Source organism: Sorex fumeus, unplaced genomic scaffold, assembly GCF_029834395.1.
Source record: "Sorex fumeus unplaced genomic scaffold, SorFum_2.1 ptg000047l, whole genome shotgun sequence".
NCBI classification, from domain to species: domain Eukaryota; kingdom Metazoa; phylum Chordata; class Mammalia; order Eulipotyphla; family Soricidae; genus Sorex; species Sorex fumeus.
This window is the reverse complement of record NW_026606104.1, coordinates 40,891,406-40,913,273: the sequence shown is the minus strand read 5'-3', so window position 1 is coordinate 40,913,273 and position 21,868 is coordinate 40,891,406. Positions and strand designations below refer to the sequence as shown.

The 21,868-nt window shown below is 47.2% G+C and overlaps 1 protein-coding gene across 1 annotated transcript in view; it reads right to left on the bottom strand.

The window, feature by feature from the left end:
• Nucleotides 1-17,982, bottom strand: part of GRHL3 (grainyhead like transcription factor 3) — a 33,986-nt gene extending 16,004 nt beyond the window's left edge. The window contains exons 1-6 of the mRNA XM_056123596.1: nucleotides 17,948-17,982; nucleotides 5,805-5,991; nucleotides 3,113-3,174; nucleotides 1,417-1,762; nucleotides 1,099-1,172; nucleotides 212-365 (exon numbers count right to left, since the gene is read on the bottom strand). Of these exons, the coding sequence (XP_055979571.1) occupies nucleotides 212-365; nucleotides 1,099-1,172; nucleotides 1,417-1,762; nucleotides 3,113-3,174; nucleotides 5,805-5,991; nucleotides 17,948-17,964 (840 nt within the window). The 5' untranslated portion in view covers nucleotides 17,965-17,982. The remainder of the gene's footprint in view (nucleotides 1-211; nucleotides 366-1,098; nucleotides 1,173-1,416; nucleotides 1,763-3,112; nucleotides 3,175-5,804; nucleotides 5,992-17,947) is intronic.
• Between the last annotated feature and the right edge of the window lie 3,886 nt (nucleotides 17,983-21,868).

Here is a 21,868-nt window from a genome sequence, read left to right as displayed (position 1 = left end):
CACAGTGACCACTGTGACCCCAGCCTCCGGAGACACCTACACAGTCCCAATCCTTTCCCAGACTCTGGGTCCAGAGTGCTACCCTTCAGTCTCATTTACCCCCGTTCCAGCAATGGGAAGCTTCTAACAGCACCCCATCCCAGGGGCCCCGACGTGTGGGGCAGTCCTGCTCATTCCACCCCCCTGCCCATCTGCTCCAGGCCCAACGCACCTTGACTTTATTGGAGGATAAGGCAAGGCCTTTGCCGCCTGCTGGGGTGCGCAGGGTGACGGGGTAGAATTGGCCCTTGTTGAGGTAAGCCATGGGCGACTCGCCAGATTTGATGTGGATGGCTTTGGGGGAGCCCAAGGTATACTCAAAATCACTGCAGGGAGGAGGGAGAGGACAGTGAAGCTGGGATCCCCAACAGGAGTATCTTGGTGGAGCAAGAGAGAGCCTTGCTGGGTGAAAATCACTCAACTTCTCTGGGTCTCTGCTTTGGGGATTTCTGCTTAATGACTTTGTTGCACCACAATTATGCTGAATAACAGAAACCAGAGTGACCCTCAAAGGGTGACAAAGCCACTGTAGGTGAGGGACTGAGGACGATTGAAAATCACTTTCGTTTTATTTTGGGGCCATATCTGGCAATGCTCAGGGTTTAATCTTGGCTCTCATGCAGGAATTACTCCTGGCGGTGCTCGGGTGACCATATGGGGTGCTGGGGATTGAACCCAGGTGGGCTGTGTGCAAGGCAAGTGCCTTACCCACTGTACTACAGCTCCATCACAGCCCAGGGAGGGGATACAAAAATCCCTCCTTTCAAGGTCAGGGAGAGAACTCAATGGGCTGAGCACAGGTTTTTTACCTTCAGGAGCTTCAGGCTCAATACCCAGTACTGCATAGTCCTGCAAGCACTGAACTAGGAGTAATCCCCGAGCACCTCCAGATATGACCCCAAATAATAAATAAAAGTAAATAAAGAACTAGTTTCCTTCTCTTATTATAAAAGAGTCCCAAACCACCCCGTTTATCCACTTTGTCTCCCCAGGTTCACTGGCAGTGTCTGTCCTTAATCAGTTCTGTACCACTCCCTGGGGCCACAGGGCTTGAGTTACCTCTTGGGGCTGGGATAGTCCTCTGGGCATGGGGGTTCCGGAGATGCTTTCAGGATATCTGGGAAGAGTAGTGACTGCAGAGAAACACAATTCAGAGAAAATGAAGGGCCATGCCCAGGCAGCTCTGGCCTTAGCTGCAGGCTCCACGGTCCAGACTGCACCCAGCCTGACCTGCACAGCTGCAATGTGGCAGCCCTGCTTGGTTTAGGCCTTTCTCTCACAGATCCCCCAGGCCATGACCTCTTCACATCCTCTCTCCTCCTGCACACGCTCTCACGTACCCAGAGACGCGCGGGAGCTGTGGGGGACGGGTCTCACCTCCTGTGCGTCATCTTTGAAGGTGCTGTCTGGCTGCCAGCGCTGAGTGGGCGGCACTCCATGAATGCTCTCAAACAAGGAGTTGAGGGAGCCATTGTCATACATGTCACTGGTGGGCAGAAGGTAGCTGTCCACGGAGCCAGCTTCCAACTTGCTGGTACCCGGTGGGAGGGGGGCCACCTTGCCCTGAGAGGGCACAGTCCCCTCCAAGCTCATCAAGTTATTCTTCTTGAGCACATCTGGGTATTCTGGGGTGGCTGACACGTTCTCTGTCAGGAATTTCATGAGATGTGTGGGACTTTCAAGGGGGGAGAGGTCCATCTCATAGTCCATGCCGTGGTAGTACCTGGAGAGAGGTGAGGCAGTGGGTCTCCTCTCTGATCTTCATACCAACACGCTGACCTTTCATCCCATGCCATGGCAGGGCCTTCCAGTTCATGAGCAAGAAACACAGCCAGCCAAAGTGCCACAGGGAGGAGCAGGGAAGGTGTCAGCAATGACCAAACTCGGGCCCAGGGTTGACGCATTACCCGTGACAGTACTTGACCATTTAAAATATGTATATGTCTTAGCCAGGGTCAAATGTCAAATATAAACAGCTAAATTATAGAGACCAAGGGAGTATGTCTGCAAGTAGTTGATATAATTTTCGGGGAGGCTATCTGCTGTGCAGTGCTTATGGTCATTCTGAGAGGAGCATGAGAACCTCTATAGTGCATGGATTAAACCTAGGGTTTCTGCAAAGTTTTGAGAAAGGTCCCATACCAAAGCCTGGAGAAAGCTCAAGAGAGCTGCAAGCATGTCAGTGCCTGCTTCTGCTGGCATTTTGTCTTAATCTTGCCTTGGTTTGGATTTTTCCAAGGGCAGAGAGGATCTCAGAAAGCTCCCAGGCCCTACCCAGTGGCAGGAAAGGAGGAGATGGAGGAAGACGAGATGGTCCTTTAAGAACTTGTGTGTCACGTTCATGGCCAGGGCTGCTTTCACAAGAGAAGAAACATCAGCATCCAGAGGCGTGAATACTAGGCAGAGGCCCAAAGGAGTTAGGGAAAGTAGCCAGGGTTCTAGGTGGAACAGCCTCAGGCCCAGGACTCTGTCCCTATGAGCAGCCAAGGAGGAGGGCTTTGGAGCTGGGACAGGAAAGCTGCCTCCAGGGCTTTGCCACTGCTGTGATTTTGAGGTTTATTTGCAGGAAACAACAATCCTGCATGTAGCTGATGTGTGTGTGTGTGTGTGTGTGTGTGTGTGTGTGTGTGATGATGATGATTTTAAAGGTTCTAGTTGATATATGAGGACCTCTACTCCATAAAATACATTAAAAAATAACTTATAACAAATATAATCTAAGCTAGATTATGCTGATTTTTCTTGTGATTTTTAAAAGATATTAGAATATGGGGAGTGATGGGAGGGAACGTGGGGACCCTGGTGCTGGGAAATGTACACTAGTGGAGGAATGGGTATTGGAACACTATATGACTGAAACCTAATCAGGAAAGGGTTTATAAGGGTTTATCTCAGTGATTCAATTAAAAAATAAAATTAAATTAATACAGTCATAGGTAACATCAAAAAAGAAAAAAAGATATTGAAATACTTTCATTGACCCCTAAAAGTATCCTGTGCCCAGTGATTAGGGAGGTTCAAGGTGAACAGGAGGAAAGGAAGAAAGGGCAGAGAGGTGGAGAGGGCAGCTCACCTCTTTCCTTGGTCGTTCCGGCCTCCTGTGCTGGAGGACAGTATCCGCTTCTCCTTGGGGCCCTGGGGAGAAGAAGGAAGATTTCATGCGTGGCTCTTGGGCCAGAGCTGGCGGTGGTAGGAGCTTTTGTCCCTGCCCACAGATTTGGCCAGCCGGATAAGCCATGTGGGTCCCTGAGAGAAATGACCAGTCTTTGAATTGGCAGGAGCTCTAGCCATTATTTAATCTCAGCACCCAAGTGAAGAAAGAGTACGAAGGAGAATCCCAAGATTATTAGCAATGAGGAATTGTGAAATTTGGAGTCAGACAGGTCTGGGTTAAATTCTAGTTATAGAGCTGTGGAATTTTGATTAAAAAAATCTTCTTTCTGAGAACTTATTCCTGTACTAAGTACCTTCCCACTTGGGGAGCTCCTTTTTTTTCCTGCTACTTTTCAATAAACTTTTCTATTTTTCAAAAAAGAAAAATCATCTTTCTGAAACTTTGTATCTTCATAGACCAAATGGGGGTCTAAACACCTAGTTTGAGCTACAAATGTTTATTACTAAGGAGAGCTTTGTTTTATTATAATGTATCTTCTTGGCAAAAGCTCCTAACAAAGGGTCTTCCCTGTGTTCTCTAACTCAGTATCATTCTGTAATGTCTACTAACATTATTCCCGTTGTGGAGATAAGGAAATGGAAATCCAAGGCTCTGTGGTCTTAGTGGTTTGAACTAAGGACCTGAGTCCAGATTTCTTGGGTTTAATTACTAGATCTCTCACTTCTTGGCTGGGTGACCGTGGGCAAATCCCTAAACCTCCCTGGACCTCAATGTCCCCATCTGCAAAGGAGGGATTGATAATAGTGATAACAACCCCAGGGATTATTGTGAATACTTAAACCAGCCCCTGGAAAACACTATGTAAATGTTGCTGCAGATGATTTTGATTTCAATATTGTTGCAATTTAGAGAGTCTAAATTACTTCCCCCTTTAAAAAAAAATCCAGGACAGGGTCTCCAACCCAGCCCACCAACTCAGTGCCTGGGTTCTTCATCATAGCCCATGGGGACGCATGCAGGAAGGTGCCTGACAAGGTGCCCAGCACTCAGGAAGGCACAATAAGCATCTTTAGGACTATATTTCCCAAAAACACATTGCCACTTTGTGGCCAGACTAGGTCTCAATCTCTCAACTGGATGCTCTTTCCATTAAACTATGTAACTATGCTAACCCTCTCTAGGGTGCTCTGAATCCACAGTGTTAAGGAAGGGAAGAGTCAAGTGGGTGTATTTCACTATAACCACCGCAGGTGTCACCTTCAGAGCCCCGCCCTACCATTCTGGCCAGGAGAACAGCCTCTCACCCAGAGGAGATGGTGTTGGATCTAATCTTTTGGTTTAACCTCAAGCTGTAAGTTCTGGCTCCTACCATATTCCCAGGCTGAAGCAGCCAATTCAAATTTGTTTACCATTGGCTTGAGCCAAACACTATCTCTTCTAGAGAGGGTCAACCATGCCAGGATGAGAACCAAAGCCAGAGTGAACTGGGTGGAAGAGGAGAATCTTCTCCTATGGCACCACTTCCCTCACTTGACCTCTGAATTTATACAAGGAGTTGGCCTTCCTCCTTGGAATAGATAAAATGCTTGTTGAACTTGTAAATTTGAGGGCTTGCTCATAAAGGGAATTTAAGTCAATTATGTTAACAATAGACTCTTCATATTTCCCTCCCCCATTTTTAAATATGAGAAAGTCTCCTGGACTCTATATCCATATTATCTGAGCCACAGATAGCCAGAGATATTGCTTTCGTGTGACAATTGAGGCAGGAGGGTAGGGACCGCCTGATGTACTGGGCTAGAAAATATTCAGTGCGAATGTTGGCTGTACTCCATTATCAATAGTTGCCCAGGCACCATCTGTGATGACTGGTTTAAACCCACTCATTTAACAGACATGGGAGGCTCTAAATCCTGTTCTCCAAAGTTGATAGTCAAGGCCAAGCTCTGACAATAATTAGAGAAACACTATTGCAGTGCAAACAGTGACAGAAAGGTGGGAAGACTAGACACTCAGGACTTGGAAAGATCATGTAGTTGGTGGGCTTTGGAAAGAAGCCTGAAGTAAGGGGCTGGGGCAGGGGCAGCAGATGTGGTCCAGGAGATGGGATTGTAATAGATAGGCGACAACAGCAGGATAGGATGACCAAAAGGATTGGAATGGAAAGAAGATGACAGGTGAGGGAACTGTTGTGGCATGAGCTTGGCCAAAGGCCAAAGCCCCCTTCAATCAGTTCACATTGAGCAATGTGTGGCAGTCAGTATGGGGTACTTCATGACACAGTAATGACATAGTGAAATTGATGGTGACATTGTTCTTGCCCTTTAGAAGTTTGGTCTCATAGGGAAATGCACAAATAGAGAAACTCTAAGGGCAGAGTCAAGGATGGTGATGGTGAAAGCTGATGGTGCCCAGAGGAGGCAAAGGAGACCCAGAAAAGCCTTGCCCTACTCTCATTAAATGAATGAGAGAATACCTTGATACTCAAGGCTGAGAGTCTAGTTTAGCGAGGGGCAAGTGTAAAGGCCCAGAAGTGTGAAAGTACATGATGATGGACTGAAGGTGATCATGGTGGGCTGTTGAATCATGAGATCTGAAAGCAGAGATACATTCTTTCAAAGGGGACCATGTCCTGAAGTGGGGAATATACCATGTAGTAATCATAGAGGAAGCTCAGGGCTGCAACGCTGTCATCATCCCCGTTGACTCTCATCATGGCCTTTGTGGCAGCTGTCAAAGGGTTTTCCAAGTAGGTCTTCCAGGCCTCATCCTCATTAGTATAAGGAAACTTCTGAAAGTTGACAGGTTCATTCTTTAGCAGCCTCACAGACCTAAAACTGGAAAGCAAATAAAGAAAATCTAACTTAGACTGTCCAAGAGAAAGCTCTATACATGGGAAACCTAAGACGAATTCCCAAGAATTCAGAAAATTACCAGCCTAGAAAATTTGAAATCGCATATTGTCTGCCATGGAGGCAGTGGGAGGGTGGAAAAGGTGGGGGTATACTGGGGATACTGGTGGTGGGGAATGTGCACTGGTGGAGGGATGGGTGTTCGACCATTGTGTGATTGTAACTCAACATGAAAGCTTGTAACTATATCTCACGGTGAATCAATGGTAAAGGTAAAGGTAAAGGCCCTCCCGTTGATCGTCGATTTGCTCGAGCGGGCCCAGTAACGTCTCCATTGGAGACTTTGTTGTTACTGTGTCTGGCATATCGGATACTCTCGGTAGCTTGCCGGGCTCTCCGAGAGGGGCGGAGGAATCGAACTCCGGTCGGCCATGTTGGCCGCTTATAAGGCGAACGCCCTACCCGCTGTGCTATCGCTCCAGCCGGTGAATCAATAAAATTTAAAAATAAAAATTTGAAATTGCTTCTTTTCCCACTATTGGACAGCATTGGGCAGTGGAAACCACCTCAACTCTGGAACTAACTGCTTTGGTTTAATACAAAATACTGCCCTGTGGATGCTCTGTACCTCTCATGTAGACACTGGGGCCTCTGCCTCTTTGTCTATGACTTGCAGACTATAATCCTAAATTTCCAAGGCATCAGAGAATTCAATAAATTCTTTCATGAAGGTGAATCTAACAATGAGGGGGAATGATGCAAAGAATAAAACTTCCAGCACGTAAGTTCAGGAAGTTCTCACCCAGACGATGAAAGGCAAGGAAAGATGGGGATCACGTCAAGTGGGAGGGAGACCATGGAGGGACAGAGCTGGGAGGCCCACAGGCAGAACCCATATCTGGTAATGACACTGCATACCAAGTTCTTTACAGAGGACCCAAGCAGTGGCTCAGAAGCCAGGAGCAAGTATAAGGCAGAACTTGGGCACTATGCTGATAAACCAAGGTATTTGATCCAACAGCCATGTCTCGTGGACCCAAAGAAAGGAGATCAGAATGGATTTTTAGAGAAGGAAATTGTTTTAGTTGGCAACACTCACTACTAAAGTTTTATCACTCAGAAATGGGAAAGAGGAAGTGGAATAGGAATAGGAATGGGGCATCATGCAGAAAAAAGACCATGAAAGCGGGGGACTGGAGAGATAGAAAAGAGTAGGGCACTTGCCTTGCACTCAGCTGACCAGGGTTCAGTCCCTAGCACTCCATATGCACCGCCCGCCCCAGTCCTGCTAGGAGTGATCCCTGAGCATGAAGCCAGAAGTAAGCCCTGAGTACTGTCAGGTGTGACCACCCAAAATAAGATAAAAATTAAAATAAGATAAAAGTAACAGTTAATCTTTAATGACCATAGTATTACACAATTTTCAGGCATTTTTCATTAATTTTTACAATAGCTCACTACGGTAGGCACTATTCCTATTTTATAGTTGAGAAAATTAAAGCTCAGAAAAGCTAAGGTTGTTGCCCAAGATCCCTGACAGTGAGTGGCCCAGGGAAAACTCAGGTTCAAGTCGGATGTTGCTTTAATATGTTCTCCAACTTTAGTTGCATCTAAATGTCCCAGAAGATCTGTTAAAGCACAGATTTTTGGGCCCCACCCCCAGAGTTTCTGACTCAGGTCTGAGGTGGCTGGGAATTTGCATTTCTAACAAGTTCTCTGGTAATGCTGATGCTGATAATTTGGAGACTGTACTTTGGGAATCACTGGGATGGAACATGTTCCTGATCATGAGAAAAGGCACAGAGATGGGGAAGTTCTGACTGTGTTTATTTTAGAGCAGAGAGTGTGTAGAAGATAGGAAGTAGGTAAAAAGATGGGATGGCTGGTCTGAGAAAAGAGATTCTCAGAGGGGCTGGAGAGAGAGTGCAGCAGCTAAGGCGTTTCCATGAAGTCGAACATGGTTTCATCCCCTACATCCCATATGGGACCTTGAGTACCAGCAGGAGTGATTCCTGAGTGCAGAATCAGGAGTAATCCTTGAGCAGGGCTGAGTATGCCCCCCCCCCAAAAAAAACAACAAAAACAAACAAACAGAAGAGAAACTCAGAGGCGAAGTAGGAAGCAAAGACGACTGGTCTCCTATTATTTTCATGCCACCTATCTGGGTGATCCTGAGGGACTCACTCATATTCAGGACATAGGAATAATGCCAGCTGCCATTTACTGTAACATGGAATGCTCTCTGGTTTTTCATGCTACTCCTTACGTGAGCAGTACAAGGCACTGCTTCACTTCACAGATGAAAAAGTCTGACGCTTAAAGAAGATGGGAAAAAGAAATAATGTCCAAGATCATCCAGTGAGTCCATGATACTCCCAGACATGGCAGAAACCCAGGCTTTTTGAGCCCCAGAGCGCCAGTGTTTTCCTGTGCACTTCATGCTTTCCCATAATGCAAGGGGGTCAATCCTTACAGTAGCAGAAACAGGCTTTTGTGGTCAAATTTCAAACAGATGGGGCTGGAGAGATAGAAAAGTGAGTGAGGCACTAGATTTGCACATAGATGTCGCTGTGTTCAACCTCCTGCACCCCACAAAGATGTCAGAAGTGATCCCTGAATGCAGAGTCTGAAGTAAGCTCTGAGCACCACTGGGTGTGGCCCCAAAACAAAAACAAGCAAACAAGCAAATAAAATTTCAGGCAGTTGGTGAGTTGGTGAACAAGGAGGTCCCTCACAAATCAGACAGTAAATGGCCTTCGTTGCCTGCAGCTCCAGTAGGACATCCTCAGACAGAGTCTGGAAACAGCAGCCAGGTCCCACCCAGGCAGAGGGTGGGTACCACTTTCCTGGAGGTTTAATCCAGGTGCCACATCTCCCATCCACCATGTCCCAGAGTGTAGGGTGCTGGGCCCTGAGAGAAGGGAGGGAACTGTCATACAGGGAAGAGGAATGACAGAAACCTTCCTGTTTAGGGGAACGGAAAGGGAGGCACACCCTGAGTTTCTGCTGCTGTAAATCAAGAACCCTGAGATGAAGAGGTAAGAAGACAGTTCCCCTGGCTGCCTCTTGAGCCTGGCATTAGAGGAATATGCAGAACAAGCCCAGGGGGCTGCTGCACTGTCCCTAGACACCCAGTCTAAGGGCAAGTTCCAAACCAAGAGAGCCTGGAGAGAAACAGGAAAAGGCTGGTCATGACTTACTTGTGGGTCTGCTGGGATCTCTGATGCTTAGCTCCATATTTCATTTATAAAAATGAGCCTGGGGCCAAAGTGATAATGCATTCAATAGGTTGTTTGCCTTGCATGTGGCTGATTTGGGTTCAATCCCAACATCCCATATGGTTCCCAAGCACCAACAGGAGTAATTCCTGAGTGTAGAGCCAGGAATAACCCCTGAGCAACATTGAGTGTGGTGCAAACCCAAAAATGAATCTGATAAAAAAAAAAAAGCACCACCATGTAGGATTGTAAGCATTGAGTGTTTACATGGGTGCTTGATACATTTTTTTACTCTGGGACCAGTTTGGAGTTAGACATTAAGGTTCTATAAAGTGGAATAAGTAAGATACAGTCACTCTTCAACTTGGTAGCAGAGCTGGACCTAGAGTCCAATTTGCAGACAGGGAGAGTAATCATTATCAGTTTTGATGATCTGTCAGTTACTTCAAAAACTTTAGAAGTAAATGGTAGGGGGAAAAGCAATAAAGTCCCCCCCCCCCCAAAGAAATGCGATGCCTGTTGTTCCCTTGAGTTTTTCTGGCTATCAGGGTCTTGCTCCTTTTCATGGGGATCTCAGTTTGATTCCCTGATATACAGCTGCTACCATGCTTTTAAGTTTATCAGAGACAAACACTATCCTAACTGGTTTTCAGCATCAGCTTATCTATTCTGTAAAATAGCACTAAAATATTAGGAAAGTTGAGACTCAAACAAACAAGATTACCAGGTCAAGATCACTCAGAAAGTAAGTGGCAGAAGCTCATTGTAACCTGGGCCAGCTGGACTCTCAAATGAACCTTCAAGTCCCATATAAACAGGTCTCCTTTCCTACACTGGAAATCCCTCTCCTCTGGAATATACCAAACATATTCTCTGCTATAAGACAGACATGAATCTTACATACAAGGCAGGGGAACCTAAAAGAAAGGAAGATGACTCAAAGGGGTTCTCACCAGGAGTTGGACCCCTACTGTCCTGGCCCCATGCTCTTGCATACTATCTATCAGCTTCACATCGCAAGATAAAGCCTTTGCCTTCAAGAAAGTCTTTGCTGAAGAAAAGATCAGCATTGATTTATTTGTCAAATCCTGCAAGGACTTTTGGCTTCTTGCTCTCTTCAAGATTTGGAATTGAAGATTGAAGACCCAGTAAGTGAAAGCTATATAAAGCATTCCAAGAAGGAGTGGGCTCAATTAATGGTGACTGAAAGGAGGGAACAGGCAACTCCCTTCCAATGCAGTTACCTTCCCCCAGGTCACCATGCACTTTTGGTGTCTCTGTCTAAGACAGAGCTCCTTCGCTATCAGAAGGCCACAGAGGAATGGGGAAGAAGGTGAAAGAAGACTTGCCCCTGACAGTCTTCTTTACCTTCTGTCTTCACCAGAGCAGAATGTAAAAGAACATGCAATGCTGTGGGAGGAAGTAGCAGCAAGGGTCACAGCCCCATGGATTCAAGGACTGTATTTAAGGATCAGACACTTAGCCCCTCTGAGACTGTCCTCATCTGTTAGATGGATCTCTACAGTGTCTTCTGCATCATTCAGGGACTCTTCTAGGCAGTGGGGAATCAGCCAAAAACTAAAACAGATAAGGCTCTGCTCCCATGGAACTCGGAGTCTAATTGGGGAAGACAGAACATAAACAAGTGGTAAATGAGTTAATTTTAGTTAGTGATAAGTGCTGTGAACACAGCCATGTGATGGAGTCACCAGGGCTGTCTACTTTAGTGTGAAGCTATCTCATGGGTTGTTAGGAGAATTAAGTGCATTAAATAAGAAATGTGCTTAGCCTAGAGCCTGCCAGAGAATAATCACTCAGTAAATAACAGCCATCATCACCATCATCATCCCAGAACCCCCAAATGAGAGTAAAGGGGAGACTCAGCCTGAGGTTCTTAAATTAACACCTTCCCCAAGCCTCCTGTCTGTGAACCAGGTTCTGTGTCAAAAACAAAAAAGAGACAGTGTAATAACCCCTTGCCTTGACTTTCACATTCATTATCTTTCAGAGCCTTCCAACATACGCGATGTGTTATTATCTCTACAGAGCAGGAAATAGACGACAGAGATGTTAGGGACTTGTTTCAGGGAACTGGCCAAGGGTTACAAAGTGAAGTCTCCTGGGATCTGGCTGAGGAATTAACTTCATAGCTATTGACTTTCCAACAAACTATTCATTTCTAACGAGGGATGTAGAAGAAAGGGTGGGGGTGGGGCAGAAAACCAACCAATAGTTCTGGGGGCATCCATCCATCTAACCAACCAGTCATCACCAAGTTACTACTTTATGCCAGGCCTTGTCCTCGGTAAATAGCACAACAAGATCATCCCTGTGGTCATGGAGGTTGCATTTTAGTGACAAAAAAAGACAGATATGACCACAAAAACAAAGGAACAGTTAATACCAGAGAAGTAAGAAAACTCTGAAAGAAGAGCAGGAGGGGGACCTCTGACCTTCCTGAACCCTGAGAAGTGACTGGGTGTTGATGGAGAAGGGTGGAAGGAAGAAGTAGCATGAAGATGGGTGAGGGCAATTTCAGAACTTCCAGATGACAGGAGAGGCAGGATGGAAGTCATGAACCTGGGCCAGCTCCCAGAGTGTCCGCCTACTGTGTGCCAGGTGTGAGCCAGGTTCTTTGCATATGCTGCCTTGTTTCAAGGAAGACCAGCCCACGGAGGAGGAAACTCAAGACTGAGATTTGATAATCCCTTCTATTTGCATAGAGTATTGTATTTTTCAACGTGCTTCTCATCATTTGTCATCACCTCTGATCCTACAACGCCCCTGTAAGATAGGAAAGGAAGGTATGACTCTCCCCATTTGAAAGCAGGAAAAACTGAGCTACAGAAAGGGCGACATGCTTGTCTAAGGCTAGCCAGCTGGGATGTCCATTGACAGCCAGCCTAGAACAGAGGACTCTGGCTTCCAGCACGGAGAACCTTCCTTCACAAGATTGCTGCCTTTGAGCCTCTGTATCCTGGCTTCTCCTTCATTGGGAGACAGTGAGATATAAGATCAAGAGAGAAGAATTGGGGAAGCCTGTCTAATAGGCCTCACTTCCGGAGGCCTCCTGTCCCCAGCCTGAGGGGATGTGCAGACTGCCAGCCTTTCCCCAGCTGTTCACTCTGGGCCCACGGGGAGGTGTGGTGCCAGCTGCTCCATGCCCAGTCAGACTCTTAGTCTCCTGACTTCATCATGCATCATTCTGAGCACCAAGACAGTGGAAGCCTAGAATGAGGCTAGTATAGTTTCACCCCAACAAGTCCTTTTGGACTCTAAATGCTCACTGCTTTCTGGTTGAGTCACTAACAAGTGCCAATGAGATTAAGTTAGTGTCAGTCATTCAGCCATTCAGTGAGGCTTGGCCTCTCACCACTGTTAGAATCCTTACAGTTTGGGGTCAAAGAGATCTTAGACATTCTGTGCTGGGGAGGTGTGACTTGCCTAAGGATATACAGTATAAAGAAGGATTGAGACTCTAGTCTCCCAGCTTCCCATCCAGAACTCCCTTCAATCACGGCCCTATCTCTAAGGCATCTCAGTAATTCAGAGATGAAAAAGTCAGTCCTCTTACTCAATTCTGTAGAAGGTGGAAGAAAGCCTTTCAGGGGGTTAGCGTCAGCCCCACCAAAGGAGGTGCCTGGTACAGGATAGATCCAGTGATCTGGGGCCCCCTGCCCTCCAGCCTAACTAGAGTTCCAGGGGCTGCCTGTGCTGGGTGTTGACACTCAGATAGATACACCCAAATACTTGCCAAGCCCTGTTGTGAGCCACCCAGCCTCATCAACGGTGATCAATCACGCTAATTACCCAGAGGGAGGCCCTGCCACAACTGCTCACCCAGGACTCATTTTTTTAGTCAGTCCCATGCAAGGTGTTCCCTGGGCAGAACAGTAAGCTCCAGGGCTCTTCTGCTTGCCAGTGGCCCATCTGGTTTTCTGGAAGCATAGGTTGTGAAATGTGCCTTTTCACATGCTAAGGGGCTCCACTGTTGGGGGCTTCAACAGTGGATTTGGTGGTGCCTGAGGTGTGTCTCTATGATAATTCAGTTTTTATGAGGTAATGTGAGTTAGTATGGTTATGGGGTGAACCCCAGACTTGGCTTCCGTGCTTAAGCTCCGTGCTTACTAGCGGTGTGCCTCAGTTTTCTTACCTGTCGAATGGGGGAAGGTGCAAGCACTAACCTCACAGAATAACTGCTCTTCATGGACAGCCTACCAGCTGCCAGTTAGTGGCAAACAATTTCAGTCATTTAATCTTTACAACAACTTTCTGAGATATGACTGTTAATAATGATCAACACTGTGCCAGAATATATTTTTATCATTATTATTATTCACTTTGTGAGGTAGATCCCAGAAAAATATATGATAAGTCAGTCTATCCCTACCCCTGTATATGGGACATTGCTTTCTAGTAGAAGACACTTGGAGATTCCCAGAGCAGAGGGAATTCCCAGATAAGAAGGGCAAATGCTGCCAACTTCCTCTCTGAATCCAGGTGGGCAAAATGAAGGCAGTCAGGTTCCAACCAATGTTTCAGTAGCATTTAAATTAATTATGTACAATTTTATGATGATAACAGAAACTCACTTTCTCTCCTTTGAAAAATTCTTCCCTCTATTCTCTCTCGCTTTCTCTCTGTCTCTTTCCCCAAATTCTTCTGTCTCTCTTCTCTTTCATTCAATTAAGTTTCTAAAGGAGTAAAAATCCATGAAAAAAGTCCAGAGTAATATGTCCTTCCCCTCACTCAATGATTTGTTCACCATTTACCAAGGGTACAATAACAGTTATTTTGTGAGGTTGTTGTTGCTATCACCATTTTACACGGAAGAAATGGACACTTAAGAGGTCAGGAAGCTCATCCAAAAGTCACCCAAACTATCCAGCACCAGAACTCAGTTGACTCAGAAACTAGCAGCTAGGTCTGTGGAGACCAATGGAAGCATAGAGTGGAGCTGAAAATTTGCATTTCTAACAATTTCCCAGATGAGGGTGCTGGTTCCGGAAGCATAATTTGAGATCATCATTTTTATTTATGCTTTGGGGGCCATATCCGACCATGCTCAGAGGCTACTCCAAGCTTTGTGCTCAGGAGTTTCTCCTGGCAGTACTCGGGGACCATATGGGATGCCGGGATTGAATCCAGGGAGGTCGCGTGACAGGAAAACATTCTACACACTGAGTTGGGGGGAAAAACGTTATTTCTCCAAAAATAATCCCTATGATATGTGAGCAGACAGAAAATAGTGCCATGGGGGGTGGGGGGGGTGGGGGGGGGGGAGGACTTCCAGTGAAGAACTTAATGGTTAAAATCCCATTAAGATCCGGACTCTAGAGTGAGCTCGGAACCCTCTCGGCAAAACTGCGTTTGGACTCGCACGCCTCGGGGCTCAGGGGAGAGTTAAGGAGCTGATGCATTCACCGGGCACTGCACCCAGCGTCTGCTGCGGCGCGCGCCCTCCATAAACGCTTGGCTGTTATTTTGGTTTGAGCCGAGGACGAGCTTCGCAGCTAGCGTGCTGCAGACGCTGCGGCCCAGCCTCCCTCCTGTCTCTGTTTGGGAGACAAGCTTGGCTCCAGGCACCAGCCGCGCAGCCAGAGGGCGCGGGCTGCCCGCAGGGCGCCCGGAGCCTCAGGGAGCGTCGTGCACCCACCGCCGCCGCCGTTAGGGTAGTCGCGGCCTCTCGGCCCAGTCCGCCTGTTTTACAGCCCACGCTTAATGAGGGCTTTTAACTTTTCATTCACCAACAGCGTAACTCCGACTTTTAATAACACACCTTGTGCACGACAAAAATTTGCTCCTGGCAATCATGGTTTCGACCACAAAACCACAGCGGGGAGGCGTTCCTGGTTAACTCTTTCAGCGCTCCAGGCCGTCTGGAGCCCGGCGCTCCGGGAGATCAGATGCAGCAGCGCGGAGGTCGGCGCACGCTGACTGCGGGGTTTCTGGTCCTCCCCCCAGCCCTCCCCGCCACTTGGGGGTGGGAGAGGATTTTGGCTTGGGGTGGAAGCTTGCCGAGAGCGCGGGGCTGCAGAGGGGGTCTCCTGGCGCGCCTTACTCGCTTCACGCTCTCTTCCTGACTTTTGACCGACCTCCTACTAAGTGCTCATCGTTTCTATTCTAGGGGCAGGACAAGAGCAGAAGGTGCTTTGGACACACAGAGCTTAAGACAAGCCAGGCTTAGCCGACCCAAGATCCCTTGCGAGTGGCCCTACCCCGGAGACAATGGAAAGCCAGGGCTGGAGGCCCTTGAGGTGCCAGGCAGAGGCCTCCAGGCTGGTGGACACTCCCAGCCAGGCGCTGGGCCTCACCACATGAAAGGCTGTGAGCTCCACCTGCCAGCCGCTGGGCGCTGCTTTGCTTTGGCCTCTGTGCTCCTCTGGGCCTGGGCAGCCCGGCCTCCCAGCGGAGGTCCATCACAGGGTGCTGTGTTTATGGGGCTCCTTCACTGGATCTGTGGCCCACATATGGGTGCTCATGGTTTCCCTTGCCAGGTGGGTGTTTCTAGTCCTTATTGGACAAGTTGGGGAAACTGAGGACAGGGATTCGTCTCCTCTAGAATTTAGTCAAGATGCCAGTCCGGCCTTTCCCTCCGTGCTGGCAAGAATTGGCTATTCTTTAGGGACTCAAAAGACTGTCATTTTGGGGGAGAAGTAGGGGCACCCGACAATGCTCAGGGCTTAATCCTGGCTCTGTGCTCAGTGGTCACTCCTGGAGGGGTTTGGGGAAACATACCTGGAACAAGATTGCATGCAAGCCAAGTGCCCTACCCTCTTGGTCCCCAAAAGTATGTCCTTTAAACTTAGCACTGTTTCTTTGTCAAGGAATTCAGCAGCAACACTTTAATACTACTGGCCTTACACTTTACATCATTTCCCTTACCCCCCCCCCCCAGAGAAGTTGTGGGGAGAATTGGGCTGCCAGGCTCTGAGGCTCTGTCATTGTAATCTCAGATGGTCAATTACTGGCAGGCACTTGTCCCCCGCCCCCAATCCCACACCAAAAAGAGGTCTCAAGGATTTGGAAATCCCACTGCAAACCCAAATCTTTAAGGACAAAATAGGAAATCTTCCTATTTTGTCTAGCAGTGCAGCTCTGGACTGCTAATCAGCAGAATTATGTGGAATAGAGACTCAGATTGTGAGTGTGTGTGTGTGTGTGTGTGAGAGAGAGAGAGAGAGAGAGAGAGAGAGAGAGAGATGTTGTTTTCGAAGTATGGAAAAATAGAAAGCAAGACGCTCAGACATTTTCATTTGTTATTTCTATATGAAGCAGCTATGGTATTATTAGCTTACTTCTTACCAGCCTCTGAGACAATAGTTTATCTCAAGTTGTTGAATTCCCCAACCGCTCCATAAGTTAGGTTCTATGGTTGCTGTATTTTACAGGGCAGGCAATTGGATTTAGAGCAGTGAAGTGATTTGCCTAAGGACACACCACTAATGAGTGGTAGAACTGAGACTCAAACCCCATTGTTGGAAGGCCCTTGCCCTTACTCTCATTGTGGTCCAATGCTCAACGTGTTGTCAACTCCAGGGAATTGATTCAAGAGAAATCCGATGCATGTGAACCATAGTGATCATGTGATGGACAGAGCTGACCAACACAGGAACACCCAAGACCTGGAGAGCATCACCAGAACCATCTTTACAGTCAGGACCCATTAGCTGCTTGGCCTTAATGTTCAAGTTCATAAAACAATCTACTGAGAGGTAGTTAAGACAAAAGTTATTCAACCCTTGTCTCTGCCCAAACACCCGAAGGTGGCAGGAAGAGAGAATCTATTTTAGAAGCCTGACTCAGTCAATTCTCGGAACCAGGCTAAAGCAGCCCAGAATCCCAGCCTCCATCCACCTTCTCTGAGATCTGAACTCTAAGCAGACAGTAAAGGTTGGCATCCACCAGTGGGATTTCTGAATCCCAGATGTGGGCGGGAAGGCACCTGTAACCTGCCAGGCAACAGAGATGACCTCACTGAAAACCACATCTCAGGTTCCTCAGCCTTAGAACTGCCTCTGAATAAAATCAACCACATTTTATTGAAAGCATCTTCAGACCTTGACTCTCTGCTAAGCATTTTACAGCCTTTAACTCTTTCAAGAATTCCTACAAAACATTCTTGTGCCCATTTTCTGGACGTAGAAAATAAAGCTCAGGTATATTGCACGGTATCCACAATCACACAGCCCACGAGGGCCAGAGCTGGACTTGAACCTGGATCAAACTGACCACAAAGGGCATCTATTTAACCACCACACTGCATTCTCCCTACCTGGGACTGCTCCAGCCCAACAAGTCTCTTTAAAGAAACCCAACTCTCTATTTAAGACAGCTCTTAGAACCACCTCAGAGAAGTTCCCTTTGACAAGACAATAGTAAGCCTAAACAGGACTGGGACAGTCTGATTTCCACAGCCCCTTCAGAGAGGATCAGAAAGTGGTGCCAAAGCCCTCATAGTTTCAGTCCCATGTTTCTGTACCTGGCTCGAAACTGCTCAGCAGGGAGAGAAAGGGAAAAAAACTATTTTCCCAGGGAAACACTCAGCACTAGCCTGAGACGGGGCTTGCCTTGACACGCCAAAGCGAGACCGTCAGCCCATTCATTTACCCTTACAAATTGCTCTGTGAATCCTGGCGCCGGCCTCCCCGTTCTTCCCTCTGCTGGAAATCCCATCCAGCCTCTGCTATGCGAGCTACAGGCATCCGCTGATGTTTACTCACTCAAGTTCATTCGACATCTTCCTGCTCCCGGGCTCCCAGGCTCCCTGGCTCCCAGGCTCCCAGGCTCCAAGGCTTCTGCTGACCGCTCCGCTCTAATTCTCTCCGGACACAGACATTCCCTGCCCAGGGAAGTGTTTGATTTATGTTGAGGTTTGAGTGTCGGGATTTTGCTGACAGGTAGGTTCCCGACAGTGCTGGCGCTGATTGGCTGTGGGTACAGGTGCTGGAGACAGCAGGTATACCTCAACAGGTGCAGCTGTTAACTCTTGCCCTGCCGAGTTGGGGGTGGAGCCATGGGGGGCTGGTGGGGTGGAGCTGGCCAATTCCTTCCTTGATGAGGGGGTGGGGGGTGGAGAGGAGGGAGGAGGGAGGGAGGCAAAAAAAAATGTTGGACAGAAGATAGGTAGAGGAAAAGTACAGGGACAAACAGATACTTGGCTAAAAGAAATTCTGAATCCTGTTTGTTCGCTAGCATTCTGGACACCCGGGAACATTTCCCCTGTTGTTCTTTTGCCCCTTCTTCAATCCACCTTCAAATTATTCATAACCATGGGGAAATTCTCCAAAGATGGAATAGCTCTTCCCACAAAGGGGCTCTGAATAAGACCCCTTTTATAAAGGGTTGCTCCCCACTAAGGTAACCTTATTTCTGAGTAAACTTTTATAATCAAGTGATTTCTTTGATTCTCAGAGTAACCACCGGTGGTGGAAATTATCATCCTCCTGTTTCTCCCCAGCACACACACTTAGAGACTTTATGGGTGAAGAAATAGAGGCCAGCAAGGTAAAGTGACTTGCTCAAGGGCACAAACTAGTGAGGAACAGGCTACTGAATTCGCAGCTGTCTCATTCCTGCTCTGGCTATCTATGGGGTCACTGTCTTGGAGTTTACAATCTGGGGTGTGTGTGTGTGAGTGTGCTGGTGGCGGGGGTGGGGGGAGGGGAGTCGGGTGGGAAACAACCTTTTATTTGCTGTGATACAGATCTGAATGAGAAGTGAGCAAACTACATACCTTGAGTCCACACAGAAGGGATGGAAAAAATTAAAGTCGGCCGCCTCTGAAGCCTTCGCTACCTGGTCGTTCCACAAACTCTAAGCACTTCTGGCCTGCACTGGAAGGAAAAAAAGGCAGATGCCCTGTAGACTAATTGTGGAATAATTGTGTTGAGCTGTCTTCTATGAAGAACAAACTTGGTAAACCCAGAAGATCCACTAACACAAACAAGAGAATGCTAGGGGTTTTTTGAGCGTCCACTGAGACTAATTTGAAATTAAACCTAAGCCAAAGATCTTGGTATCTCCCCCCCCCCGCCCCTTTTTTGTTCTGCCCCCTCCCCTCTCCTTTTTGGTAAATTATCTCCTTGTCTTTCTGAGAGTCCTATCTTGACCTACTCCTTTCTCAGGGAAAGGTGAGGTTTCAGCTACTGCAGCCAATTTTGACAGAGGTTTTCAAGGTAAACTTAGATTTCAAAGGAGTCCTTTCGGGATGTAGAGGGAATACTATGTTTGTTTGTTTTTACCAAAGAACTATCGGTGGTTGTTCCTCAATGGAGGTTTCGTTGGAGGCAGCTCAGAGGACTCTGACAGATTATAAATAGTCATAATCGCTACTAAAGCCACCTCCTTAGCGTTGGCTGTTCCTGCCGGGGGTGCCCTTGTGGAAGAAGACATTCAGTGACAATCAGACTGCTGTATTTTGGCTCTCGGCAGGATCCTTCGGACATCTTGATAATATTTGTGATTGTTTATTGTCTCCCTCTCTTTCCTCGGCAATGTGAACTTCATGCAAGCAAAGAACTTGTCCTGTTCCCCTCTCAACATCCTAAACCACACATAAGTGCTGTATCCACCCCATGTGCCAGACATTTAGTTCAGCTTTCCCTGTATTATCTCATTTAATCCTCAGAACAATCCATGAGATAGGCACTTTTATTATCCTTTTAGAGATGAAGAAACTGAGGTATTAAGTGACTAAGCGAGCTATTCAGACCACAAGGCCGGAAAGCAGCAGAGCTGGAGCGGGCCTTTGCTCTGGGAGCAGGGCTGGGGTGTCCCACCACTTCACAGAGGTTATAGGTAGTAGGAGGGTCCTTTGGTGTCAGCTGTAGCTGCAAAGCTTACTGCAGACCAAAGGATGGCACACTTCTCCATGTGCCAGTCTGCCTGCCTCCTGGCTGGCTGTGGAGTTTCTGTCAGCTGTGTTGCAATTTTAGGTAAAGCACTGCGGGAGTGAGTCATGCTCGCTGCGCTCAGGTGGAGGCTGCGATTTCAGGTGGCGTGTCTGTGCTCGCTGGGATTCTTTAAATGGGTCCTCTCCCTCTCCCTCTGGATCTTGCCTCTTTAATCACCCGCACCCATCTGCAGAGATCAGCAGAGGCCCAAATCATGGGGCAGAATGGCTCCCTTAGACATCCAGGATGAGATGGAGGGACTAGTGGTCCAAGGCAAGGTAGGCAAAGCCACCGTGAGGCAGCTTACAAGGGCCCTACGAGGCTCCTCCAATAAGAACACCGCTTTCCAGTTAGGAGGCAGGAACTGTTCCAGGCCTTCACTGCATGACTCAGAGATGCCAAGGTTTTAGGCACTACCCAGGCTTTGCTCCCACTCCCACCCCTTTCCTACTCCCTGTCACATAGGCAGCCCCTTGATGAAGTCTAATTCTTGACTTCTTAGTCAAGGAGATTAAAAACAGTTCAGCCAATCACAAGTCACTTTATTATATTCACAACAGTCACAGTAAATAATGATGGCTGCTATTTATTTAGTGTTTGCGTGTTGCAAGAATCTCTAAGAGTTACCTCTGTTATCTGATTCTGTTCTGAGACGGACAGGCTGGAGTTCAAATCCCAGTTCAGCCACTTACTAGCTCTGTGATGTTGGGTAAATGCCTTAGACTTGCTGAGGTTCAGTTTCATCCCCCTCTAAAGTTGATTTAAAAATAGTATCCCTTAAATGAGGTTTTTGTAAAGGCTAAATCTGACCATGTATGTGAAGTGCCATTGTAGACTGACACAGCTCAGTAACTGTTAGGAAAGTTTTTGTGGTTGTTGTTTCTGTACCACTTCAAACCTAATGGGGAAACTTAAAATATCCTTCTGCCTCTATTCTTACAGAACTAGACTAATTTAGGGATTGTCTTGGGTTAAAGTTCTGCCTGTCTCCTGACCACTAACTAGCTCTATGAATGGACAGTTAATTGTCTTCTTTCAGAGTACCTCAATTCTCTTCTTTCTAGGACTAAATTAAGGGTCAGAGAGATTGTACATGGGTTAAAGCTGCCAATCCCAGGTTTTTTGTTTGTTTGTTTGTTTGTTTTTGGCTTTTTGGGTCACACCCAGGGGTGCTCAGGGTTTACTCCTGCTATTTAGTTAGTGTGGAGTTTCTCAAGAATCACTCCTGGCCATGCTCGGGTGAACATATGGGATGCCTGGGATTGAACCCAGGTCAGCCTCATGCAAAGCAAATTCTCTACCCACTGTACTATTGCTCCAGCCTGGCTAATCCCAGTTTTATCCCTGGCACCACATATAGTCTGCCAGCACTGCCAGGAGTGATCTTGAGCACTGTTGGAGAGCTAAACTGAAGGAGTACTGTTCCAAGGCCCTCATCTTTCCTGAGCACCCAAGAAGGTAAGCAGCTCTGCTGAAGAACTGAAACTTGCCTTGCAGCTGACGGAATCTGCCTTACCCATCCAGAGTGTCCACCAGGTTAAGCATGCCAGGATTATCAAAGAAAAGACAAAGTAGCCCAAGCCAACGCCTGACTCTTTGGCATCCAGGCAAAAGGGACCAAAGAACAGTGTGCTGAAAAGAAAAAATAAAATGACCTTGTTTGGTAAATATATATATATTAATAATTATAATAACAAAAAAACCCTAGGTTTTCTTTTCCCATTTATTTTATTTATTGTGGGGTTATGT